The following is a 22,571-nucleotide window of genomic DNA, read 5'->3' as shown; positions in this document are numbered from 1 at the left end:
TTATTATTAGAGATGTTGGAATTTCTTGGAGATAAAGGTGTTATACTGGACTGGAGGAAGACTATTCTTGACATTTAGCGATAATAAGTGTTGAAGAGCCCCTTTTGGATTTTGTGTGCGGAAAGGACAGTGAATGAACCTGAAGTGTCTGGGATTGAAAGATTGGGCAGGAACCGTGGGACATTGCCCTAGAAACAGTTGACTAGCACCCTGGAGTGAACACTTTGAATATTTTGAATAATTTTATATACACAATTGACAGATGAAGAATCAGAAGTCCTCTTTTATTTCTTCCTCTTTTTCTATCTCCTATTTTCATTCTTTTTCCCATTCTTCTTCTTCTTCTGTTCACTTTATTCTTGCTTATGTCTTGTTTTGCTTTTCGATGTTCTCGATTCTGGGGGTTAATACACACAGGAAGGTGATGGTTGACAAAGGACTCTGTGTGAAAGGCAGGGAAGGGGAAATCTCCTGGGGGGGGGGGAGGCTGGGAGGGGAAAGGGAAGTTCCCAGGAGAGAGCTGGGAGGGTCCACCCCCCTTTGTTTAAGACAAGGGTTAAGATCTACCTTTGAGAGAGGGCTTTGTAAAACATAAATATATTTTCTCATTCTCATTTTGTTTCCTTCTTCTTTTGTCTCCTTTCCATTTTTTATTTAAATTAGTTTGTTTTTTATTGTATTTCTATGTGGGGAAAGTATCAATAAAAAAGGGGGGGGGAGAAAATGATAGCATACGCTGAACAGTGTGGATGCATTAGTTCCTTAAAGGATGTCTTGAACTTTTGCAGTTCCTGAGTCAGATCCAGGAATGCCCTATCTAAAGGCAATTTTAAAGCAATCCAACCTCAGAATGGGCACCCTAGAGGGACACCCTTCTATTAGGACTGCGCTATGTAGAAGAATAGAAGAAAATGCAATTACTAAAGAGCTTATATATAACTTTCTAATCCTGTCCAGACTTTCAAGTGTGTTTTGATTGGGGAAGGAAGATATGATTCCATTATAGTCTTCTACAACTCAATATTCATGCAGAAGCTGAAAACTAATATTTTGCAATATGCTTCCAATAAAGTAAGTAGTTATGCTCCTGTCCTAACTCTAGTGTAAATTAAAAGAAATGAGCAAAAATTAATTGGATTACAGGATGCCTATCCTGATATGAAACTACATTAGCTCTTCATCTCATGCCTTTCTACAAGTCCCTTCTGGCAGGGAGGCTCTGAGGATGAGGACCAGGGATGGGGGGGGGGGGTGCCATCCGCGGGTGTCTGCCTGGCACCTTTGCTGACATCTTTTTGGTGCCAGATAAAAACGTCCTCTTTCCTCCAGGCTTTTGATGGACTGTGACGCTGATGTTTCACTAGTGATGCTCTGTCAAAGCTTTCTGCCGCTGTTAGGTAGATTATTTTGTGCATTTTTAAACCAACGACTTGAGTTTTTATGTGAATGTATCTATAGTATAAACTGACACACTGTTAAGACCATATTCATGGAAGACAATCTTACTCGGCTACGAGTGATCACCAAAGAATAAAGTTATAATCTAGTCTTACTTACCCTTATGTTTTTAAATATGCTGCAAGTAGCTTGGAGGTCTTTTTTGTGTAACAAGGAACTAGCCTGTTTAATTGATTATGATGTTGTTAATAATCATATGTTTTCATGTTAACAGCCTCCAACATTATCGTCTCTGCCACACATTCCTCACAGCCCTTACAAGTTTTCTCATTCCCCTTTGCGTGTCCCTGCGGGAAACAACATTTATATCTCACCTTTGAAGAGTCCCTACAAATTCTCTGAGGGGCTGTTGTCACCCACTAAAATGACACCCAGGTCAAAGTAGGTAACCTGTTTCTTTAAGCAAATAACTGAATCAAACACAAAAACAAGCTAGATAGAATTCTGTTTCTGGGCTGAAAAGATCAGACTCTTGCTACACCTTCATTATGTGAATGCTTAGGGGGCTCTGTCATCTCGTCCCCCTTCCCCATATCTGCTACAGGAGGTAGGGGGATGATATGATATGATATGATATGATATGATATGATATGATATGATATGATATTATATTATATTATATTATATTATATTATATTATATTATATTATATTATATTATATTATTATATTATATTATATTATATTATATTATATTATATTATATTATATTATATTATATTATATTATATTTATTAATTATTCGGTGCTGATAGTAACTAGTAAACTAACTACAAGCAATACTTGCTTTTGCTATGTCATATTCCTTACTGATTTATATGAAAACTTTTTCAAGATAATGTGGAAGTATTATTGATAACCTTAAAAAGTATTAAGGATTAAAAGTCTGATGTTTTTAATCTGGATTTTCAATTTCTACTTTAGCTATGTCATGACTATCTCATCTAAAACTTGTTTAGCCAAATGAAGCCTCTGACATGGGCTATTGACACAGAAACTTCAGCGATCTGAAGAAAAGGGGCTGGGGGAAAGGGCAGGGGAAGCAAGAAAATTAGTTTAGTTGGGTCAAATAAATGAAGCACCTCCAAGCAGCCTATTAGAATCATGCCCAGACTAGGAACTTCACTCTGACTGGTTGAACATATGGATATCATTGGTTATCAGTCCTTGTCTGTAGCATTCTCTCCCCTCTGCCTCAGGAGTATTTTGTGTTGTAGTTTAGGGCGTTAAGAAAATGGGTTTTGATTTCTTTCCTTTGAACAGGATATGTCTAGCTGATAAGACTTGGCACTTCCTAAATCTGGGTGAAAGGGAGCAAGTTGAGCGTTATGGGGAGTATTGTGCAACTTCCTCTTGCGAACGTGACAGTTTTCACATGTCATGCCTTGTATATGAGGTAACTCTCATCTTATGCGAGAGTTTGGTTAAACAGGTGAAGCCAGGAGCCCCCCGTAAGCTCTCCCCCCGCAAGGGTCCCAGAGCCCTGCGGATGCCTTCTCAAAGCCCAAGTCTGGCTTCAGGAGAGAGGCGTAAGAGCTCAGGCAGGGTCCTACAGCCCTTGTGCCTCCCAAACTTCCTTTTCGGAGTATACTGTAATATTTCACTGTTGCTATGGCCATTGGCTATTGTGAATAAAGTTCTGTCTATCTAGCCATCTATCCTTGCGCCTCCTTCCCAAAGCTGGGCAAACCCACGATCATAGCTTTAGGCAGGTGGGGAAGATGAAAATAAATAAATGGAAAGTGGGTTTCCTTCAGTTTCCATTTATTCACTTATTTATTTCCCACCCATTCACGCAAAGCTGCCATCGCAGAAGTAAAATAAGCAGAAGATGCAATTTACCTGTAAATGAGAGTAATGTTTTTATCCCATTCTTGTTTTTGCAGAATATTGGTCTCAATAGGAGAATCGTTTGGGGTGAGTTTTGTGTTTGAAAGGATAATTGCTTTAAAATGGATTTAGAGTATTATGGTCAAGATGCACATTACAGAGCTACAACACGTCCCTTACATCTTTTTAAATAAAGAACATCTGCTGGACACCCTGGAAGGAGCGCGTGATGTAGTTTTGTGGTTGGCTCTTTCCCCTCACAATTTGCACCCATCAAGCTACATGTCTTCCTTCAGGCAAAAAGATACAAGAATCTGTTTTCTTCCCCTAACTGAGGTGAGACAGGAGCAGCCTGAGGAGGGCAATTTTGAGAGGAAATTTACCAACAAGGAAAGGGCTAAACACTCTCCCCCTCCCCCCCCCGTCATCTTCCTGCCCTTCTGATTTCAGCGCCATCATTAATAGCGAACTAAAGTGGTTGAATTCCAGTTAGTTTAGAAGTGAGCAGAGCCGCACAAAAATGAGATACAGTCATACCTTGGTTTTCAAACAGAATGCGTTCCAAAAGTCCATTTGACTTCCAAAACGTTCAAAAACCAAGGCACGGCTTCTGATTGGCTCCTGATTGCGCAGGTGCACCGGAAACAATAGCGGAAGCCATATTGGATGTTTGGCTTCCAAAATAACATTTGAAAACCGGAACACTCACTTCCGGGTTTCGATCATTTGGGAGCCGAAATGTACGAGTACCAAGGCGTTTGACTGTAGTGGTTCCTACATACTGAGTGGACCACCTGGGTTGCAACCCTTTCATCCTGACGTCTAGATTCCCTCATGGGCAGCCTTCCAAGGGACACACGCCAGGGGTGAGTGGGGCTAGAAGCAAATGGACAGGGCTCTTACTTTTGCCCCATTGGCTGCATTCCAACCATGCAAAGGTGAGATCACGGGAATCTGCCTTCCAGCCAGCCAGACTACTGGCCCCTCTATCCCAGTGAGTGGTTGCAGGTTTCCAGGGTCTCCTCCAGGGATCTGCCACTTCACTTCCTACCTGAACCTTTTAGCATAGTGAAGGGTGGCAAGGAAGAGTGGCCTCCCTACCCCCTGGGCTAAGCTTGGACAAGGTCTGCAGTGCTCCTGCTGCATGCTGGTTGGGACCTTCAACAAGTTCACAGTAAGCAAACTTCCATTCTCTCCTTGGGCTCAGGGTTTTTTGTGTTTCCTCCCTCCATTAACACTCAGCAGCTTATAGTACAGTATCCCAGAAGGAGTGATGGTTAGAGTTTGGAGAGTTAAAAAATAAAAACAAATAAACACCAGCTCCCTGTCCTAATCTGTGTGAGGCTGTTTCAGGAAATAAGGAAAAGAAAAAAGTATTTCCCCTGCTGAGACTTTGATGAGTTAATCCAGTCTTGTGCTTGGTAGAGGTCTATTCCAGTGATGTTCGACTGGAGGAAGGGAAGGGGAAGCGATCTACCCGTTTCTCCTTTGCCCTCTGATAGGTGGAAAGACCTCTGGAGCACCATGGGAGGTTGTGATGGATCTGTTCCCTCCACAAACAGAAGGGCAACTCTGGATCAAACCCATAGTACTGTATTTCTAAGATAAATTGATGGATTTCAACTTTTGTGTGGTTCTCTGGCATTCTAGACTTCTGAAAAGTTTCAGAAGATAAACCAGATGGTGTGCAACAGAGATCATAATCTAAAACGCCATGCGGAAGTGAGCACAGCGCCCAAACCTCTGAAGAGGCTGCACTTTGATATCGGACAAGATGAAGCAGATGGAAGGTGAGCTTGTTTTTAAAGTGGTTGAATTCAGTTGTCTTCATTGATATAAAATACTTTCTAAAAGGAGAATGGAATGTTTGGCTAAGCGTATGCATGTATAATTATGGCAAGTAACATGTTTTATTTTTATACAAATTGATAAGGCAGTTTCTGAATTTTCCAAAGCAGCTCTTAAGTCTTGCTGTATTTTATATTGAAATGTGGCTTGTTTCTTCTGCAGTACAAATGACGACACTGGAAATTTTGGTGAAGCATGTGTGTGTTTCTATGGTTATATAACTGGTTTCATACAGCAAATGAAATTTTGCAAATGCCTAAAGTGCAGTGTAGACTGTGTCTTTTTCTGCATGTGTACACACACACATTAAGCTTGAATGAGAAACTCTGTCTGCTTTAAATGATTAAATTATGTTCTGATCTGCCGAAGGAGATTCCTTCACTCCCTTGGAAATTCCACAGAGAGATTAGGTGCAATGTACACTGAAAGTCATTCGGTGCCATTTGCCAAACATGTATCCATGTTCTCATCTGGTTTGCAGTGGGAAAGCACATACGCATTTGCTGTCCTGGGGCACTAGCCAACCAACCATGCTTTCTTTTCTCTCTCTACAGGGAACACCTCTCTGGAGATTCCAAGTTCCAACAAAAGCTTGCAGAAATGAGTAAGTTCTTGTCTCCAGGGAAAGATAGTTCTCAATATAACGGAGAGTGACATTCTCAGGAAAGGAGGAAGAAGGGAACAATCCCTTAGAAGGACCCTTTCCCTGAGGCTTGAGCAATTGTCCTCTCAGGCCAAAGCTACTCCTCTGGGGGAGTGGAGGGATCTTGGTCGTGGGTCAGTCAGTCTTTAGGAACAAGAAAGCCGCCTGTGATGGGGATACAAGACTGGTGCAGAGGTTGTGGGTGCTGCCTGTTGTCTACGTAACCTTGTCGATAGTGCTGGAGAGGAATCAGTGGTCATGGTGCACATAGGCACCAATGACAAAGGGAAATGTAGCTGTGAGGTCCTAGAAGTGAACTTTAGCTTGGTAGGATGTTGAGTCAGGACTCTCAAGGTAACTGCCTCTGAGGTGCCACCAGTTCCAAGCCCAGAGACAGCTTGACAGCAGATTGGTCTCTGTGTGTGGATGAGACGGTATTGCGAGGAGGAGGCTTGGACTTATTTGGCACTGGGGAATGTTTTGGGATGAGCCAAGCCTGTACAAGAGAGGCAAGCTGCCCTTGAACCAGCATGGAACCAAACTATTGACACTTAAAATATAAAGGTGGCAAAGCAGCTTTAAAACAGATTGTAGAGGGAAAGTTGATAGGAACCGAGGAGGGTCCAGTTCAGAATAAATCTTTGCCCAGAGATGAAGGTGAAATTTTGTTCAAATGTCTTTGGCACTTGGTTTTAGTCTGTGGTGCTTTGACTTCTTTGAACTGCTGTCATGCACCACTACACTTTCAATGCCTAGATTCTGTCTCTCCTTTATAAGGAGAGAAGCTGTGTATAAATTTATATGCCAATGCTAGACGCCTCTGAGTCCGTAAGTGTGAGCTTTCGTGCTTGGTCTTAAGAGGAGAGCATTGATATAAGGGGCATATGGAGAACATGGTAGACTGGAGAAAACCAGTGGGATGCAGTTAGCTCTGAATACAAAATCCATAGTAAAGGCAGGGAAGGAAGCACTGGAGGGGGCATCATTCGGTATGTCAAATAGGGCACAGAGTCCAGCAAGCTAGAAATCCCCAAAGGGCAAGATTTCTCCATAGGAATGCTGCACATGGTGATACTGCGTCCCAAAGCTAATTTAGTGCTTGGGGTGGGGGTGGGGTGCCATCAGCCCCCTGGCCAAATTGCTCAGGGCGATACTGAGAAAGGCTGTCGTAATAGCTGATTTCATGTAGACAGGGTATATGTGTATATACCTCTTCAAGACGAAGAGGTAGATTTTTTGATGCACTGAATGACTTTGCCTTAGTTGTTCATGGAACTGACCAGAGGACTTAATCTTAAGTGGCACCCAGGATGCCTTTTCCCCTGAAAGGGAATCAAGGCAGCTTACAGATAAAATAGAAATAGCTTTAAACACTTGGGGGTGTCATTTAAAACAGTTAAAACATTAATAGAATTAAAAGGTGTGCATGTATATAAGATCTATTAAAACACAGAGATCATTACAATAAAAGCAGCATAGCACCAGCCTTTTCCTTAAAAACGGTCAGTTCCCAAAAGCCTGTTGGAATTCACCTGCTGGCAGAAGGAAGGCAGTTTAGCCTGTATAGGGAGGGAGATCCAAAGTCTGGGAGTAGTTTAAAGCAAAACATTCACACCAATGGGGTGTTGGCCATGCACAAACAGCTGTGCAGTTTTCTATGTCTGGGTTTCTTGATTTCGACTGTGATAGTCTCCGGTGCTGGCGTTCTTGGACTCAGTTGGGTTTTGTGCCCCCTTGTGCTCTTAAGTCAGGTCCTTTTAATAACTGATGCAGTCCCAGGTTTTTCTGTGCCAACTTTTCATTATTCCTCTTGATACTGTTTTTATTCATTCTCTTCACATGTCCATTGTAATGAGCACCACATTTATAGAACGAAGGCCAGATTAGCTGCTTATTTGCCTTCCGCTTATTTATCCTATTTAATGCCCAAAGTAAAACTGTTGTGCTTGTTTTTTAGCATCTACTCGAACCAGAATACAAAACCAGAAACTGAATGATGGAGCGGATACTTCAACCACTGATCAAAAGTGAACTTCCACATTATGTGAATTGTATGTTTTGCTGTATCTTTATTGTCTACATTATCTTGTCATTTGCTAATTTGAAATAGTTGGGCTTTATAGCCAATGTTTTATAGCAGTATGCAATATTAGCTACTTAATTGCCACATATATGGCTTTTTTAAGTTAAAATTTCTTTGCTTCCAAATGCAGCATTGGTGGTTTAATACTCTTTTGTTTTATTTATACAAATTCCTTAGAGCAAAGGCACCTGAGATTTAAGTAGACAGTCAAAATGCACTTGTGTTTTAAGAAATGTCATTTCAGTTTTAGACTTGCATGCACTATTAGAAACAAACAAGCAAACAAAAATGCAGTTCATACATAATTTAATTACACATGCAAGGACTAAGATCTACAATAATGTGTATAACTTGAACATGAGGTGTAAAAGCTGATTGTACTTGAGTAGGACTGGATCCAGCTCACTGTGTAGCCATACTACTGAAACAAAGATGCTGTACCTCATTAATATTTCCACCTTCATTCCTTTTGTTTTCAAGCACTTATTTGCTTTTTGTAATCTGGTGGGCTTCTTGAATTTTACTGAAATGTACTGATAGGCATATTCACCATTTTCTTTTCTGCAGTACAAAATATTAATGTGCTCTTTTCCATCCATATCTTGAACAAAAAAAGATGTTAAAAGCTTTCATGCAAATAGGTGGTTGAATTTTAAAGCTTAACTAGGCTATGAAAATGAGACCCTGGGGTTTTACTAGCAATAAGTTTAAGATTTTGGCTACTAAAGTTTAACTATCCTATTATAATTATGTATTGAAGCAAAGGTGACTACTGTCCATTGGAAGTATTATTCTTTATACAGATAAATATTACTGCTTCAAGGATTAATTTCACTTTTTCATGTAAGAAGGGATAGTCTTCATGTAAGCAGCAATACATAGTTTTCCTTGTAGTTATGACCTTGAATTCTCATAACCCTGTGCATTTGATTTTGGTCCTAGGATGGCTTAGAGGTGAACTATAAAAATGGATTTTTTTCTCACCTTTGTCTCCAAGTATGGATTATTTTCATGCTGCATGATTTATGGTTTAGAGAAAAAAACTACATTCTTGAAATGTTTATTTCAGTACAATACACGTTTACAAACACTGGTAGTATAACGTTAATAGTGATTTCAATGCAGTCAGATTGCTAGCAAAATACTAGTGTGTAACTATTTTTAGGGCTTTTTCACCTTTAGTTTATTTGGGTTTTTGTATTACTGCAATACAGTTTCATATTCGCCTGCCATCCCTCCCTCTGCCCTCATGCCCTTTTGTTGTTGTTACATTTTCTCTTCAGGTGTTCAGGTTCACATGCTCAGATACGGGTTAGGGCAAAGAGTGTCAGTGCTCTGAGTTCCAGATACAAATAGGCTGGAGAGGTTTGCAGCCCTCTCTTCTGCCTCCTCCTAGCTGTGGCTTTTGGGTTACTGTGCCGAGAGAGCAGTGTCTTCCTCCTTTTCTCATGCTCTGCCAAGCTCTCGCCAGCACTGGAAATGAGGGTGGAGCAGCACTCAGCTGGTGGGGATGGGCAGGGACAGCAAATGCACTCACTCCTTTGGGTCACTTTCCCATGGTTGCTGGCCAGCCAGCAGGTCCCTTTTGGTCCCTAGAGACACTGGATCTCCAAGGTTGGTCTGGTCAGGGCAGTTGTGGCAGAAGCAGGACCAAGGATCTCTTCATCCTCAGAAAGGGAGCTGATGCCTTCTGTGGCCATGGGATGTCTTTCCAAAGATCACAGAAGTACAGCCACAGTATCATGCAAAAACTCCTTAATTTGGTTTGAATGGCCCACAAGGATGCTGATTTTCAGCAATAAGGATTAAATAAGCAACTTTTATAGCTTTATCTTACACAAGGTTTACTTGGCAGTAGCACTTGTGTCATGCTGTCACTGGGTTGGGTGTTGTCATCCTGGTGAGGAAGGCAGGAGCAATAAGTTCTTCAAGAAGTGGGTGCCCCCCGTTTCCTGCTCTTGCCTGCGCTTTGCTCCCCTTTTGCTCCTTCTACAGTCAGCAGAACTTGAGCTCGGTGAGTCTGGGGGGACACCCACTGTGGGAAGAGCTTATCGCTCCTGCCTTCCTCACCAGGACAACTCCCCCCAACCCAGTGACAGCATGACACCCTTACAAATCTACTTTTCAGGTAAATACCAGTCATACTTTCTACCAATGGAAAGTTTAAAAGCTCTTATAATTTACCTTGTAGACTAGAAACACCAATTTTCTTCCCCATTTTTCTGTGCACCTCATTTCACTTTGCTGTGGCCTTTCTCTGACACATATGTATCAGATTTTGAAGCAGTTTTCAAGTTGCCACATACATGGAAGAGCTTTAGAAGACTAGTTCTAAAAATACACCTTAGTCAAACACACTTGAGTATTTTCTACCAGTTTTAACAGTGAAGGAACTAGCTCCTGTTGAGATTTCCCTGTAAGAGCATGTGACTAGAGAAGAAGGTTAAATTTAGATATCTGAAGCCGCAGAAGTGGGAGTGGAGGAAGAAGAGTTAAGCAAAGTTTAGTAGTTAAGGGGAAGAGCTCAGTGGCCCCCAAGATCTACAGAACAAATTATACATAATTTATACAGGTTGGCAGAATTTAAAACCAGAGTTAAAAAAGGTAAGTGAACACAATCTCTTCAAAAATCCACTTGTTTTCTCCCCCAGCCAACCTCTTTTCCATAGAGCAGCTCCACTGCTCCTCCTTCTTTTATTGATGTTCTGACATATTAATGTAAACTATTTATCTGTCCTCCACCACCCGCCCTTGGGTAGATGGAAGTAGAGAAGTAATTTCTGCTGCAAAAGCCACTCGCTGAAAGATGACTTTGTAGCTTGGAGTACAAAAGAGGTTTACGATGCTGCTGCTACCTCCTCCTCTTGCCTCTGAGGATTATAGTGTGTGACAGCCTAGAAATGACAACCACAGCAGAGGCTGGTATAATAACCAAATTTACCTGCAAATGAGGAAAACACCAGTTGCTGCTTGTTTGTTTTAAAAAGTAAAGCAACCTGCAGAAAAAATACTGTAGGTTCTGGTTGCTGAGCGCATCTCAATCCCGGTCACGAGGTTATTTGCCACTGCAGTCACTTTTGTAGACGGCTGATAAAAGCTGGAGCTTTTATGACACTTGCTTTTAAGTGGGTTTCTGAAAACTAGCCTAGACTTAAACCAGGGAGTAATTTAATTCCCTGTCAAAAGCCCACAAAAGCTTGCCCCATTGTTGCAGCAGAGAGACTGATAGAGTGACACCATTTGAATTTCACTTAGGATAGTATGCTGCTCTGAAGGGTTCAGCAAATAGTACAGATACAATTTTAGAGAATTCCACTGAATTCTACGTTTGGAACACAAGCATAGGTTACTTAGTCCCTCAAACGGAAGAGGACATTAATTCTGTCCATGCCCAAGCTAAAGCCAAGAGGTGGCAAACAGTAGAACATAGTGAAGTGAATAGACGAGGGGTACTGTGTCCTTTCCTAGGTTTTCAACCTAAGAGCACTAAGAGGGGGAGTTTTCCCTTACTAGGGCAGCACACTGATTCCTGAATGCTGCCAATGCAAACTGCCAAACAGCATTTCTGCAAGGTTTTCCAAAGCTGAACAAGTGACATAAAGGAAGACGCAACGATATCCCGGGGGTGGGAGAGTGGCTATGAGAGTCCCGTAGCCTTTTTTGCTCCATGAAGTTAGTGGCTATGTTTTGCGAGCCAAACTACATTCACGAGATGTGCTCTTTTTCCAGCACTTACTTCATGAGTATCCCTTGTGAAAATACCTTGATTTTCTGCAACTGCCCTTCCTTCAGTTTTTAAACGCTCCCACTTGGCTGGCTTTGCTAATGAAGTTCTTCAGAAGGTCGTGGTCCATTTCTGCAAAGCCTGATGTCTGAGTAACTACAGTCAAGTGGTTTATGCAAAACCGAAAGCAAAATTCCTCTAATTCCTAGGAAGGAAATAAGTATTACATATGTTAGCGGAAATGGGACCACCCAAAGCGAAGCGACATGGCGGATACATTTTCCAGGCACAGCTACAGCCCCTGCACTGACATTTGCCGAAATTCAAAGTAAACTCTGACAGCAGCTGCCACCCATGGGCTGGTAACTCCAATTGCGGGTCATTCTATATCAAGTGATCCAGTTCTTTTAACCTCATGGAATTCAATTTTCTTAATATTTTGTACACTTGTTGAATGATCAAAACTAAGTTTAAATCTGAAATTTTATTTTTTTATCTCATCCCAATTTTGAGTTATGCGGGTTTGAAATAAAAAAAAATGACAATTTTGGCCTTGCCAGACTACACAAAAACCTTGAAAGCTCAGCCCAGAATTGAGATATTTCAAAACTAAAAATACCAATCTCTTCAGAACCTTTAATATGCTATTGTCACATGATGGGCTTACTTTAAATTTTAAAGTTAAGATACAAAATTTAAAATTTTAAAAAGTGATTTGAAAATTAATATGATTTTAAAATTGCCAAATATGTATTATTTAATATTTCTAAGAGTTACTTGCAAAATTTCATCTTGGGATCTCAATGGGATCACATTAAAAAAAAATATTTTTTGTACATACATGTCTGCCTTATTGGGCTCTATTTAGGATAAATGGGTCATCTTGGAGTAAAATATAGCAGAATAAACAAGACTTCAAACTGTAATATCAGTTACTTCAGGCATTTCTTTAGAAAGTTATTCAGTTAAAAGGTACCTGAAAAGCTAGTCAGGCTTTTTTTAAAAAAAAATGTGTTCCAAAGCCGAGTGATAGTTTGCTGTTGCATGACAGAATTAACGCTTTGAAAGAATCCTTGTTAGTACTTCATTTCAAAGTGTCACTGGATCACAGGACTGCAGAGTTGGAAGGGACCCTGTGGGGCATCTAGTCCGACTGCAATGCCGAAATCTCAATGAAAGCACCTGAGCCCATTAGCACTAAGCCACAGTTCAGCCTCTGCAAATGCAGCCAATATTGAAAATAAAGTTGGCTCCAGTAATATGAACCATACTCAGCAGCCTGAATAAGAAAAGAAAAAGCATTTGAAAAGAAATTGTTACAACAGAACTATGAAGGCTGGATCTTGGCCACCCAGGACCAGAACTCTTCCTACTAAAAGGCAGGAGAAAAGTGAGTTTCTCTGACTGTCCATTGCCCCAGAAGTTTGGGAGGAGGGCATTCAGAACAGCAAAGAAGGTTGAGCTGGGAGCAGCAGGAAGATGGGGGAATGGGTGAAAAGTGCCTCCATGCAGAAAGAAGGAACTTGCTCCTTTCTGTAAATGGAAGTCCATCCCTTAGTTAAGGAGAGTAAGTCTTCAATAATAATGTACCATGCACCATGAATACACAAAAACAGCTCTCACAAAGGGAGTGTTCAAGATATTTTAAAGTGTACAAGTTCTGCTGAAAATGCAGCTTTGTGGCTAAGCTATGGATTTCGTTTATTATTTTCCTTTCCTCAATATAGTATATTTCAGTGCAGACAATCTGTTGTGGTATGAACAGAAAGGGCAGGTCACTGGTGCCTGGTCCCATGAAGACATCCACGAAAGCAAGTCTGGAAGGAAGAGGGGAAAGTCTGTAGCTCTCTAACCTTTCGGATAGCTATTTGATATCTTGTAAACCAGAAAAAACTGTGACCTTCAGATTAATATTTGTGCTGTACTTTCAAATGTTCAAACTTCTTTGCATCCTGTGTCTTGTAGAACAGACACAGACACAGTGTCTTAGGAAGATAGGCCAGGAGAATGCTCTCCAGACTGTAGATGGGAAGCTGAGGCTCAGAAAATGGCCCTTTGCCCCTGGCAGGACGCAGATAAGTGTGCACTGCTGGAAGGGGGCTGCCATCTGACTGGGGAGAGGAGTGCAGTGGTTTGTGGGTACCTGTACCAACCAGGAGGTAGGAATCAGAGGCAGGAGAAGCTTCAGAGCTGGAGGAAGAACAGGCAATTGCTTCCCGCCCTCCCCTGCCCCACTCTCCCCCAGAACCAGGAGAGGATGGAAGGGGGAAGGACAGAGGCGTCTTCCACGCAGGTGCCAGCTATGTGTGCTGCACAGGCTGTGGGGAGAAGGGGCAGAACCTGGTGGAGGCAGAGTGCTCTGCAGTTGCTGCAACTGCTCCATAGAGTCCAGACCTGGGAACAGCTGCCTAGACGCTAGAGGCATGTGCTTAGGTATCCCGAGCTGTAGAGGTGACTAAAGAGTTAACTCTGCCATGTGTATTCCTTGGACTGGGAAGCACCCCTGACAGCCACCTGGAAGGTATATTACAAAAGCAAAATTCAAACTGGGCCCCTCCTGATTCATAATCATCATTTAAATTTTAATAATAATCATCTTATTCTTTATACCCCGCCCATCTGGCGGGGTTTCCCAGCTTAGTCTCTTAGTTACCAGATTATTTCCAATACCAAGGGGTCTCAAACATCACAGGCATCTCTGCAGGAAACTATTAAGCCTCATTCCTACCTTTGCTTCATACTTGACTGCGGCAGAAAGAAGGGCGATGGCATTCTCCTCGGAAATTCCCTGCTTGATTGTTTGCTGGCAAAGCTTTTTCAGTCTATTTTCTCGGTAGAAGGTTGCGAGGTCCAGTAGACCTGCCAGGAGAAAAGTGGGGGCAGGGGAAATACGTGGCTACACAGGTTAGAAGGAAAGGAAACATTGAAGAGTTCATATTTTCAGCAGCACACAAACACCCAAACATTTAGGGATGATTTGCACATACAACATGCTTGCTATTCGTATTCCACAATTTTAACTCATCCCTTTTTTTCTGAGGTTTCCCCGAAACAGAAACTCTGGATCTTAATATAACTGCCCAGAAGGGGAATAAGGCAGGAAGAATGCATTTGCAATAGTCCTGGATTTCTTGGATCAAAATGGGTAGCTTTATAGCTTAACAAGCTGCACGGCTGCTTCTTGGGGGCACTATTTAACATGCTTCCAGTTTCCCACTGGATCGGGAATCCTGGTTGTCCAGGCATTCAGCTGAATGTGCAACAGTTGCCCCCTTCAGACCTTCCTACTCAGTGGATGAAGAGGTTGCAGGCAGGACAAGCTTGGCTTGGTCTGCCTGGGATCAGTCAGGACTGAGCAACCCCCATCCTGATTCCTGAGGCCTAAGAGCCTCTAGCAGAAAAAGTAAGGCGGACTGTATGTGTTGTGAAAGCAACCATTTCCTCATTCCCTATTCTTCACACTGACTTGCGTGACAATGGCCTGCACCCCTCATCCCAAACAGAGTCTGGCAACTGCTATGAATTGCATGTTCCCGTTATATAGATTCTGTGTTGTGGGGAGTTATGTGATGTAATGCTTATGCAGTGTTCCTTTTTGAAAATGAAAAGGGAAATAATTGAGATTTCACTTCTTCTTTTACGGAAGATGTGAAATACTATTGGGCCTTCAATGTCAAAGGTCATATTATCAATTGAGCAATTGTGCTGAACGCCAGCATAACTGTGATCATTTTTTATCAAAACTGCGGCCTGGGGAGAAGCAGTGATTTAATTTTGCTCAAGTATGCAAATGGTACATTAGGAAAATTAGAGATGCTGAAAATAATCAAATAGGGGCAAAGCCTCTGAGATTACCTGCAGGTTAGTTGAACAGCCCACCTGGGGCTCCTCCTGCCACCACCTGGGGCAGGTGGCCCTCTGTCTCCCTCACCTGGAGGGCAGGAATTCTGTACTGCTAAAGCTAATAAAAGATAAGGCTACTTAAGGTCTACTGCTCAGCTCCAGCCAGGATCACTTGCTTGGAGAACTTTAAAACAAGACTGGACATTTGTTAAAAGCAAAACCAGAATTCACACCCTGTTTTATTGGGGGAAAATACCACGGATGACCAGATTATCATCAGGCAATTGCTCTTTCTGCCATGTCCCGCTTGCATCACATAAAATCCAATCAGATACATCTTGGAAGGCTGTATGAGTGCTGAACTAAGGGGGCTTCCAAAGGAATCCAACGCAGGTTTTGCTTATTTTATCATTTATTCAAAATGTACTGTGACACCTACAGGTCTATCCATCTACATGCACACAAAATTATAAATTATCCACTTTACCGCTAATTAAGGCCTTTCTCAGAGGCAACAAGTTGGACAAATACATGTTGATTTCTCCAGTGCATTGACTCATAAATGCATCCAATGTACTGACCCATGAATTCTCAAATACACAGTAAGGATGCTGCATGCTGGAAGTGGAAAGTTAGTGCAGCAGATTCCATTCCGAAATTCAATGTACAAGCATCCTACCACTTGCGTGGGGGGTTATGCTCCAGGACCCCATGTGCATAACTGAAATCATGTGAAGCGGGGAGCACCCTCTAAAAAGCTTCCAAACCCCCTTTTTTCCTGCTCTCTAGCTCTCTCCCACTCTCTCCCCAATCCACACTAAAATATCTAGAGTTGAAGATCTGGGGCTGGCAGCTGCTGCGCTACCCCATGCATCAGCTGTTAGGCAGGGAAGTTAAGCAGCTGAAAAAAGCCCTGCCGTGTCTCAGGTCTCTTCAGGGCTTCCTCTGTCTTCACTGATGTCCTCTTCCGGCTCCAGCTACAAGGACTCTCTAGCTCTCTCACACCATTTCCAAGTTTAAATTAAATTATTTCCCAATGCCATGTGTATACATGATGGTGCGCAAATCGAGCGCACATAAATGGGGGGACACCTATATAAACAAATGAATAATCAAAATAAAAAGGGCTGTTCTCAAAATATATGAAGTATTAAAGAGTATCACATGCTTTTCAATACATTCAACTACTTTACATTTCTGCTGAAATGAACCTCAGCTCTTCTAAATGATCCCATTTCTTCCAATTACCTACTGCATCTTCAGGAGGAAGACTGATGCTGTCCGTGTACAGGTATTCCAGAAAGGCTCGGTAAACGGGATATGAGAATTCACTTATTTCTATAATTTCATCATTATTGTTGTTTAGTACTGAACGGAAGTGCTCACACCTGAAGAATCACATACAAAAGGAAAATAAGTTACATCACTGGCAAGCAGTTTGATTCTGGTTGTAAAACAGAACAACAAAAAGGGAGGAAAAAAGGGTGGGAATATTAGTTCCATACCTAATTTTGAGAAGGACTTTATGAACATGAATGTATTTTCCATCCACTTGAAATCTCACATCTGCATTATCTGGACTGTCAAATTCCTTCTTTATTGACTGAGCTACTGTTAAGTGGTCGTCAGCCTCTAAACAAGACACCAATGAATACATTTAAAACACGCTGCCTCTCCCTCCAGCCCTCTGTTCACATGAACCAATGCAAAAGAAGCAGGCAAAAGCATTTCAAGGAAAAGGAGACTGACAAGAATGCAGGCAACCAAGGGAGAGAGGGGACAGCCTTTCAGCCATGACACCTAGCCTGGCCACATCAGGAGTTCTTTGCGTAACAGGAATTGTCTGTCTTGGCTTGTGATCGAGGTGGTAACCACATCCTCATTTGTCACATAAGCAGCTGAAGTTCCCAGTTTACACCCAGGCCCCAACCTAAAAAGATGAAGAGCAGAATGGAGCAGACTCCAGCGCAACCAGGGGCCTAAGGCTCCCGTCCCCGGCCAGGGGCAGGCAGTTAAGGGACCACGGACCTGCAGGGCAGCTCCTCCAGCTCTGGCGCCAGTTCTGAGCCTTGGCTGAGCTGGATACCAGCTGTGATGGATCTGATTATAAATACAAAACCAAAGTGCTAACACAGAACTGCATTGAACAAAGAAGGAAAATGACTCCATCCCTTCTGGGAGTTATGGCCCTAGTCTGTTGCCCTGGATTTAAACTGCAAGCCCACGTTGCTCTGAGCTCCACCCCCACCCCCGCTTTTCAACTTGATGTCGCTCACAAACTGCCACTATGGTTTTTCCCCCTATCCCTTGGGTTCTGGGTAATTAGCAGAAGACAGTGCAAGAATTTCAAGGGTGGAGTTTCAGGTTTGGAGCTTGCCTGATATAAGCTAGAGGAAAAAGCATAATAGCAGTTTAAATCGAAGGCGACAGCCATGGGAGAAAAATAACCGTGTATTGCTGTGAGCCCCTCCATCATAAGCTCATGTTGTGTATGTGTGTATGCAAATAAACCATATATCCTAAAGACACCACAGTCTCTTCTGTGCCTCATTTCCACAAACGCAGGCTAAGTGGCGGGACTCTTGCAATGCCACAGTGCTGTGGAGTCTGGGGTGCCCATGTAACACTCGCTCTCTGGATGGTGTTGGAGGCTTCCAGCACAACCCCAAAGGTCAATCACAACCCGGGGGGGGAGCAGTTCAGAAACCGGGGAGAACCTTTTGAAGCACCCCTTGCCCCAATGCTGCCTTGGCCAAGTGCCTGCTCTAAGTAGCAGGAGCAGCACCAGTATCTGCCCCACACAGTTATAGCATTCAAGGAAAATGTGCTTGAGGTACCTGCAGCCACTGAGGGGCAAAGGGAGATGCTTAGCCTCAAATGAACTAGCCATGCAGCCTCCAAACCACCTAGAAAACACAGAATGGGACAGCCTTCCCCACAAAGCGATGGGGTGAAACAATATCAACAGTTTTAACAAAAAAAATGGCCCATAGCTATGAGGGCAAGGAAAGGTTCCCCCCCCCCCATCTCTTTATCTAGGTGGCTCAGAGCCTGCAAAGCCCCCACTCCTGGTACTCTTTATGCCAGCGTTATGGGTGAAAGAAAAAGGAAATCAAATAGCATGAAATGTCAGCAAATTGATTTTTTTTATTTTTTCTGAAAACAGTCTAATTTTAAACAGAAAGCTGGAACTTAAGAAACAGGAGGGATGTGCTCAGGAGATTTGCTGTGCTGACATTGTCTCAGCTTGTTAAAGGTAAGGTAAAGGACCCCTGGACAGTTAAGCCCAGTCAAAGCCGACAATGGGGTTACGGCGCTCATCTCGCTTTCAGGCCAAGGAAGCCGGTGTTTGGCCACAAACAGCTTTTCCGGATCATGTGGCCAGCAGGACTAAACCGCTTCTGGTGCAACAGAACACCGTGATGGAAACCAGAGTGCAGGAAACACTGTTTACCTTCCTGCTACAGCAATGCCTATTTATCTACTTGCACTGGTATGCTTTTGAACTGCTAGGTTGGCAGAAGCTGGGACTCAGCAACGGGAGCTCACCCCATCATGCGGATTTGAACCGCCAACCTTCCAATTGGCAATTGGTGGAACCTCCAATAAGGGACATGGGTGGCACTGTGGTCTAAACCTCGGCCTGTACAGAGGCTTCCCCAAGAGAGTCAGAGGCATTCTGCCTGAGGCAGGTTCCAGGCACCATCTGATGGCCTGTGTTCATAACTGACTGTTTTACTCAAGATGGTGCCCGCTTTGTTGCATACCCAGAGATTGGTGGGTCATTGAGGGAAGCAGTTTCCCTTTGGGCAGCAGGGCCAAGACTGTCTGATGTGGAGGGCAATCGAGTGGGACTGGCAATAAATTCCTCCTTGCAGCTACAGCAACCTGACTGTCCCAAATGTTAGCTCACCAGTCTAGGAAGACAAGCACAGAGGCATTTGCCAACTGCTACCATGTAATATGCCCATTTTCCTAAGGACTTGGAAGCGTTTGCTGCTGCCAGAAGTCTTATGGGTTGATCCTTTCCAAGATGGAGGCATTGGGACAGGGGAAAAAGGAGGCAAAGTAAAAAGGGAAAGCTGCACCAGGGAGCTGGGCAAATAAACATGTGCTTTTTTAAGCAAAGGAAAAGCAAAGAGGAGAGCAGTAAAAGACAGAAGGCAAGGGCTAAACTAGGCTAAAGAGAAGAGGAGACAGAAATAGGAGGCAGAATGAGCTGAGCTTGTAGGAGAATCGGTGGAGAATCAGCAGACCCTGAGCGAAGGCAGGAAAGAAACTGAGAGACCGACAGGAATTTTAGGATTGCGTTTCCTGCCTTCTGAGCAGTAGGAGGCATTCGTGTATGCAACACATATATTGTTTTTCAAGCTGACCTCAATCAGTTCACAAAATATTTTTACAATGATAAGGATTACTTTTTAAAATTTACAACAAAATGTGAAAAGCAAAAGCGCTTGTGGCTGCTTCTCTTGGGGCAAGATGGTTCTGCAGAAGCGCTGTGGGAGCTGGATGGGGACAGTTCACCAGGCTGCTTCTCTTTCTTTTCTACTTCCGGTTGGAAGTTTGGTTAGAACGTAGTAGGAAGCTAACCATATCCCAGGATATTCTGTTTCTCACTCTGACTGATGACGTCACTGCAGACATACGGTGCCATATGAACAGAGCAGCTGATCTGACGGAAGAGGCAACCTGCCAGAGCCGACACACTGGGGGTGGGCAGGGCTACCAGCAAAAGGGGGCAGGCCAACTAATGTACATTTTACTGATGTACAGGAGGCTAATTTCTACACCCACTGACACCCCATCTCTGTCCTCCAGCCAGGCACACTAGAGTGCAGGGACATATTCCAGCCAGGCAGGAAAACTCCAGGACAGCCTTTCTCACCTCGGACCCCATGATGTTATTGAATGGCATAATCCCTGACTGGCCATGCTGCTAGGAATGATGGGGGTTGTAGTCCAACAACACACAGGGACCCAAGGTTGAGAAAGGCTGCTCTAGGGTGATGTGCAGAGAGCAGTGTGGCCTGGGGGGAATCCCAGGCGTCAGAGAGACAGGCTTGTGGGCCTGTGCATTTTGGCTCCAGGCTCTCTACTCCTGGCCTACGGCTGAGCTTCGTGCAAATTCTCCTTTGTGGTTCTGCAGTTGCTCAGACCTGCAACACAGATAGGGAAGGGCTTTCCACAGCTCTCAGAATGGTCAGGCCTGTGCCATTCAGCTGCTTTCCAACCACTGTTACAGCAGCGGTGTTTGGAGCTTTCCTCTCCTCCTGGGAAGATTTAAGAGTACATTCAGCAGAACACCAGACGGAAAGGAGCCTTCAGCAGTCCAAGTTAAGGGGGCAAGTGCCCCTTAGGACCAATATGGCAGAAGGCCTGCCTTTCACCTAAAGAGAAGCCATGTGAGAGGAGATAGAGCCAACCCTGACAAGGACGTGGGGCTTATTTCTTCCACCAAGCTGTGTTCCAAACTATACCACTGAAAAGAATGCTATTTACATATCTTCAAGAACTAAGTAAGATACAGCAATGCAAACAGAAAAAAAATTGTCTGAAGCTCACCCACTGAGAGGAGACGCCAAGTCACTGCAGGAGTAGCAAAACAAGCAAACACATCATCCGTGCAGACAAAGTGGGTGAGATGTGGCAGAGTGAGAGACTGTCCCCGGCACTGACCCCACATGTACACTTGGCCACCCTGGGTTTTAGCAGCAGAAGTGTGAGCAGAGTGACATGCAGCAATCTCTACGACTCTAGATTTAAAAGCAAACATAAAAAAACAGTGACATAAGGACAACATGCAGTGACAAAGCTCAGAAGTCCTAGCTGCAGGTGGCCATTGTTCCAGGACCACTTCGGTGGATAAAATGCATATTTGTAACCTAGCGCCCTTTCTTATCCCTTGCCTCGGCTGTAATTCTGATGGCCAGACTTGCATTTCTAGGCACATGTATCAGTTATAAACAAACTCTCTTTAGACTCTGCTCTCTTGTCCTCAAAATCTTTGGTCAGGCTGCATAAACACTGCACATTGTTTTTAGCAATTCTTGTTTTTATCTCTAAGCAACCTTTAGCCCTGTCAGGGAAAAAGGTGGGGTATAAATAAATATATAGTAAGAATAGTAAGAATCCCGGGAACAGTAGTTTGTTAAGGGTGCTGGGGAGTTTAATAATAATAATAATAATAATAATAATAATAATAATAATAATTATTATTATTATTATTATTATTATTATTATTATTATTATTATTATTATTTATTTATTTATTTATTTATTTATTTATTTATTTCTACCCCAGCCACTCTGGGTGGCTCCCAACCAAATATTTAAAAAATGATACAGCATTAAACACTAACAACTTCCCTAAACAGGGCTGCCTTCAGGTGTCTTCTAGAAGTCGGGATAGTTGTCTATTCTCTTGACATTTGATGGGAGGGCGTTCCACAGCGCGGGCACCACTACCAAGAAGGCTCTCTGCCTGGTTCCCTGTAACCTCACTTCTCACAGTGAGGGAACCACCAGAAGGCCCTCGGAGCTGGACCTCAGTTCCCCTCTGCCTGCCCCGCCACTGTTAATGGAGCAGGGGGGTGCCTGCCTGGTGCCAGGAGCGGTGGGATTATCAGCAGCGGGGCAGGCAAAGGGGGATTGCATGGTGGCGGCGCAGCAGCCCCCACTGTCCCACCCCACCTGGTGTGGTTTGAGGTGAGCTGAGCGCCCCCAGCAGAATGTCTCTCCTTGTCCAGCCGGCCCCCGCTGCTGTTTCTTTTTCTTTCCAATTGTCCATCAATATGCAGATGATACCCAGCTCTATCTCTCTTTCAAATCAGAACCAACGAAGGCGGTGAAGGTCCTATGTGAGTGTCTGAATTTTAAAGGTGCGGCTTATTTGCAGGTGTGGCTTATATTACATTTGTCTACACAAACCACAGCACATCTGCCTGAAAGCAGAACATCTCTCTCCTGGATGTGATTATAAAAGCACACAGGAAGTGCCCAAAGGCATCTGATAACTGTGATCCTTATCCAAGTACAAATTAAGATCTCATTTGTTAAATACGGTATTAGAAGCAAATTATGGAAAAAGGAAAGTCTTCAGCCAACACCTCTTGTCGGGGTTTACCAAGCACCTCACATTTC

General features: G+C 43.3%; 2 protein-coding genes across 10 annotated transcripts in view; one reads left to right on the top strand and one right to left on the bottom strand.

Annotated features, from left to right (window-relative positions):
- Nucleotides 1-8,844, top strand: part of RB1 (RB transcriptional corepressor 1) — a 128,610-nt gene extending 119,766 nt beyond the window's left edge. For all 3 annotated transcript variants that reach the window (XM_081210632.1, XM_081210633.1, XM_081210634.1), the window contains 6 exons: nt 958-1,071; nt 1,673-1,839; nt 3,344-3,374; nt 4,938-5,077; nt 5,690-5,739; nt 7,736-8,844. In XM_081210632.1, the coding sequence (XP_081066758.1) occupies nt 958-1,071; nt 1,673-1,839; nt 3,344-3,374; nt 4,938-5,077; nt 5,690-5,739; nt 7,736-7,809 (576 nt within the window). In that variant the 3' untranslated portion in view covers nt 7,810-8,844. The remainder of the gene's footprint in view (nt 1-957; nt 1,072-1,672; nt 1,840-3,343; nt 3,375-4,937; nt 5,078-5,689; nt 5,740-7,735) is intronic.
- Nucleotides 8,151-22,571, bottom strand: part of RCBTB2 (RCC1 and BTB domain containing protein 2) — a 29,022-nt gene continuing 14,601 nt past the window's right edge. For 3 of the 7 annotated variants that reach the window (XM_081180596.1, XM_081180598.1, XM_081180599.1), the window contains 5 exons: nt 20,994-21,184; nt 16,934-17,060; nt 16,677-16,816; nt 14,314-14,444; nt 8,151-11,790 (listed from right to left, as the gene is read on the bottom strand). In XM_081180596.1, the coding sequence (XP_081036722.1) occupies nt 11,650-11,790; nt 14,314-14,444; nt 16,677-16,816; nt 16,934-17,060; nt 20,994-21,184 (730 nt within the window). In that variant the 3' untranslated portion in view covers nt 8,151-11,649. Of the gene's footprint in view, nt 11,791-14,313; nt 14,445-15,440; nt 15,547-16,676; nt 16,817-16,933; nt 17,061-20,993; nt 21,185-22,571 lie in introns of those variants that run through there. The other 4 variants (XM_081180597.1, XR_014004579.1, XR_014004580.1 and 1 more) reach the window with 4 other exon arrangements.

Source organism: Podarcis bocagei (assembly GCF_964188305.1).
Source record: "Podarcis bocagei genome assembly, chromosome: 1".
In the NCBI taxonomy this organism is placed as follows: Eukaryota; Metazoa; Chordata; class Lepidosauria; order Squamata; family Lacertidae; genus Podarcis; species Podarcis bocagei.
This window is presented reverse-complemented; position numbering and strand designations above follow the sequence as displayed.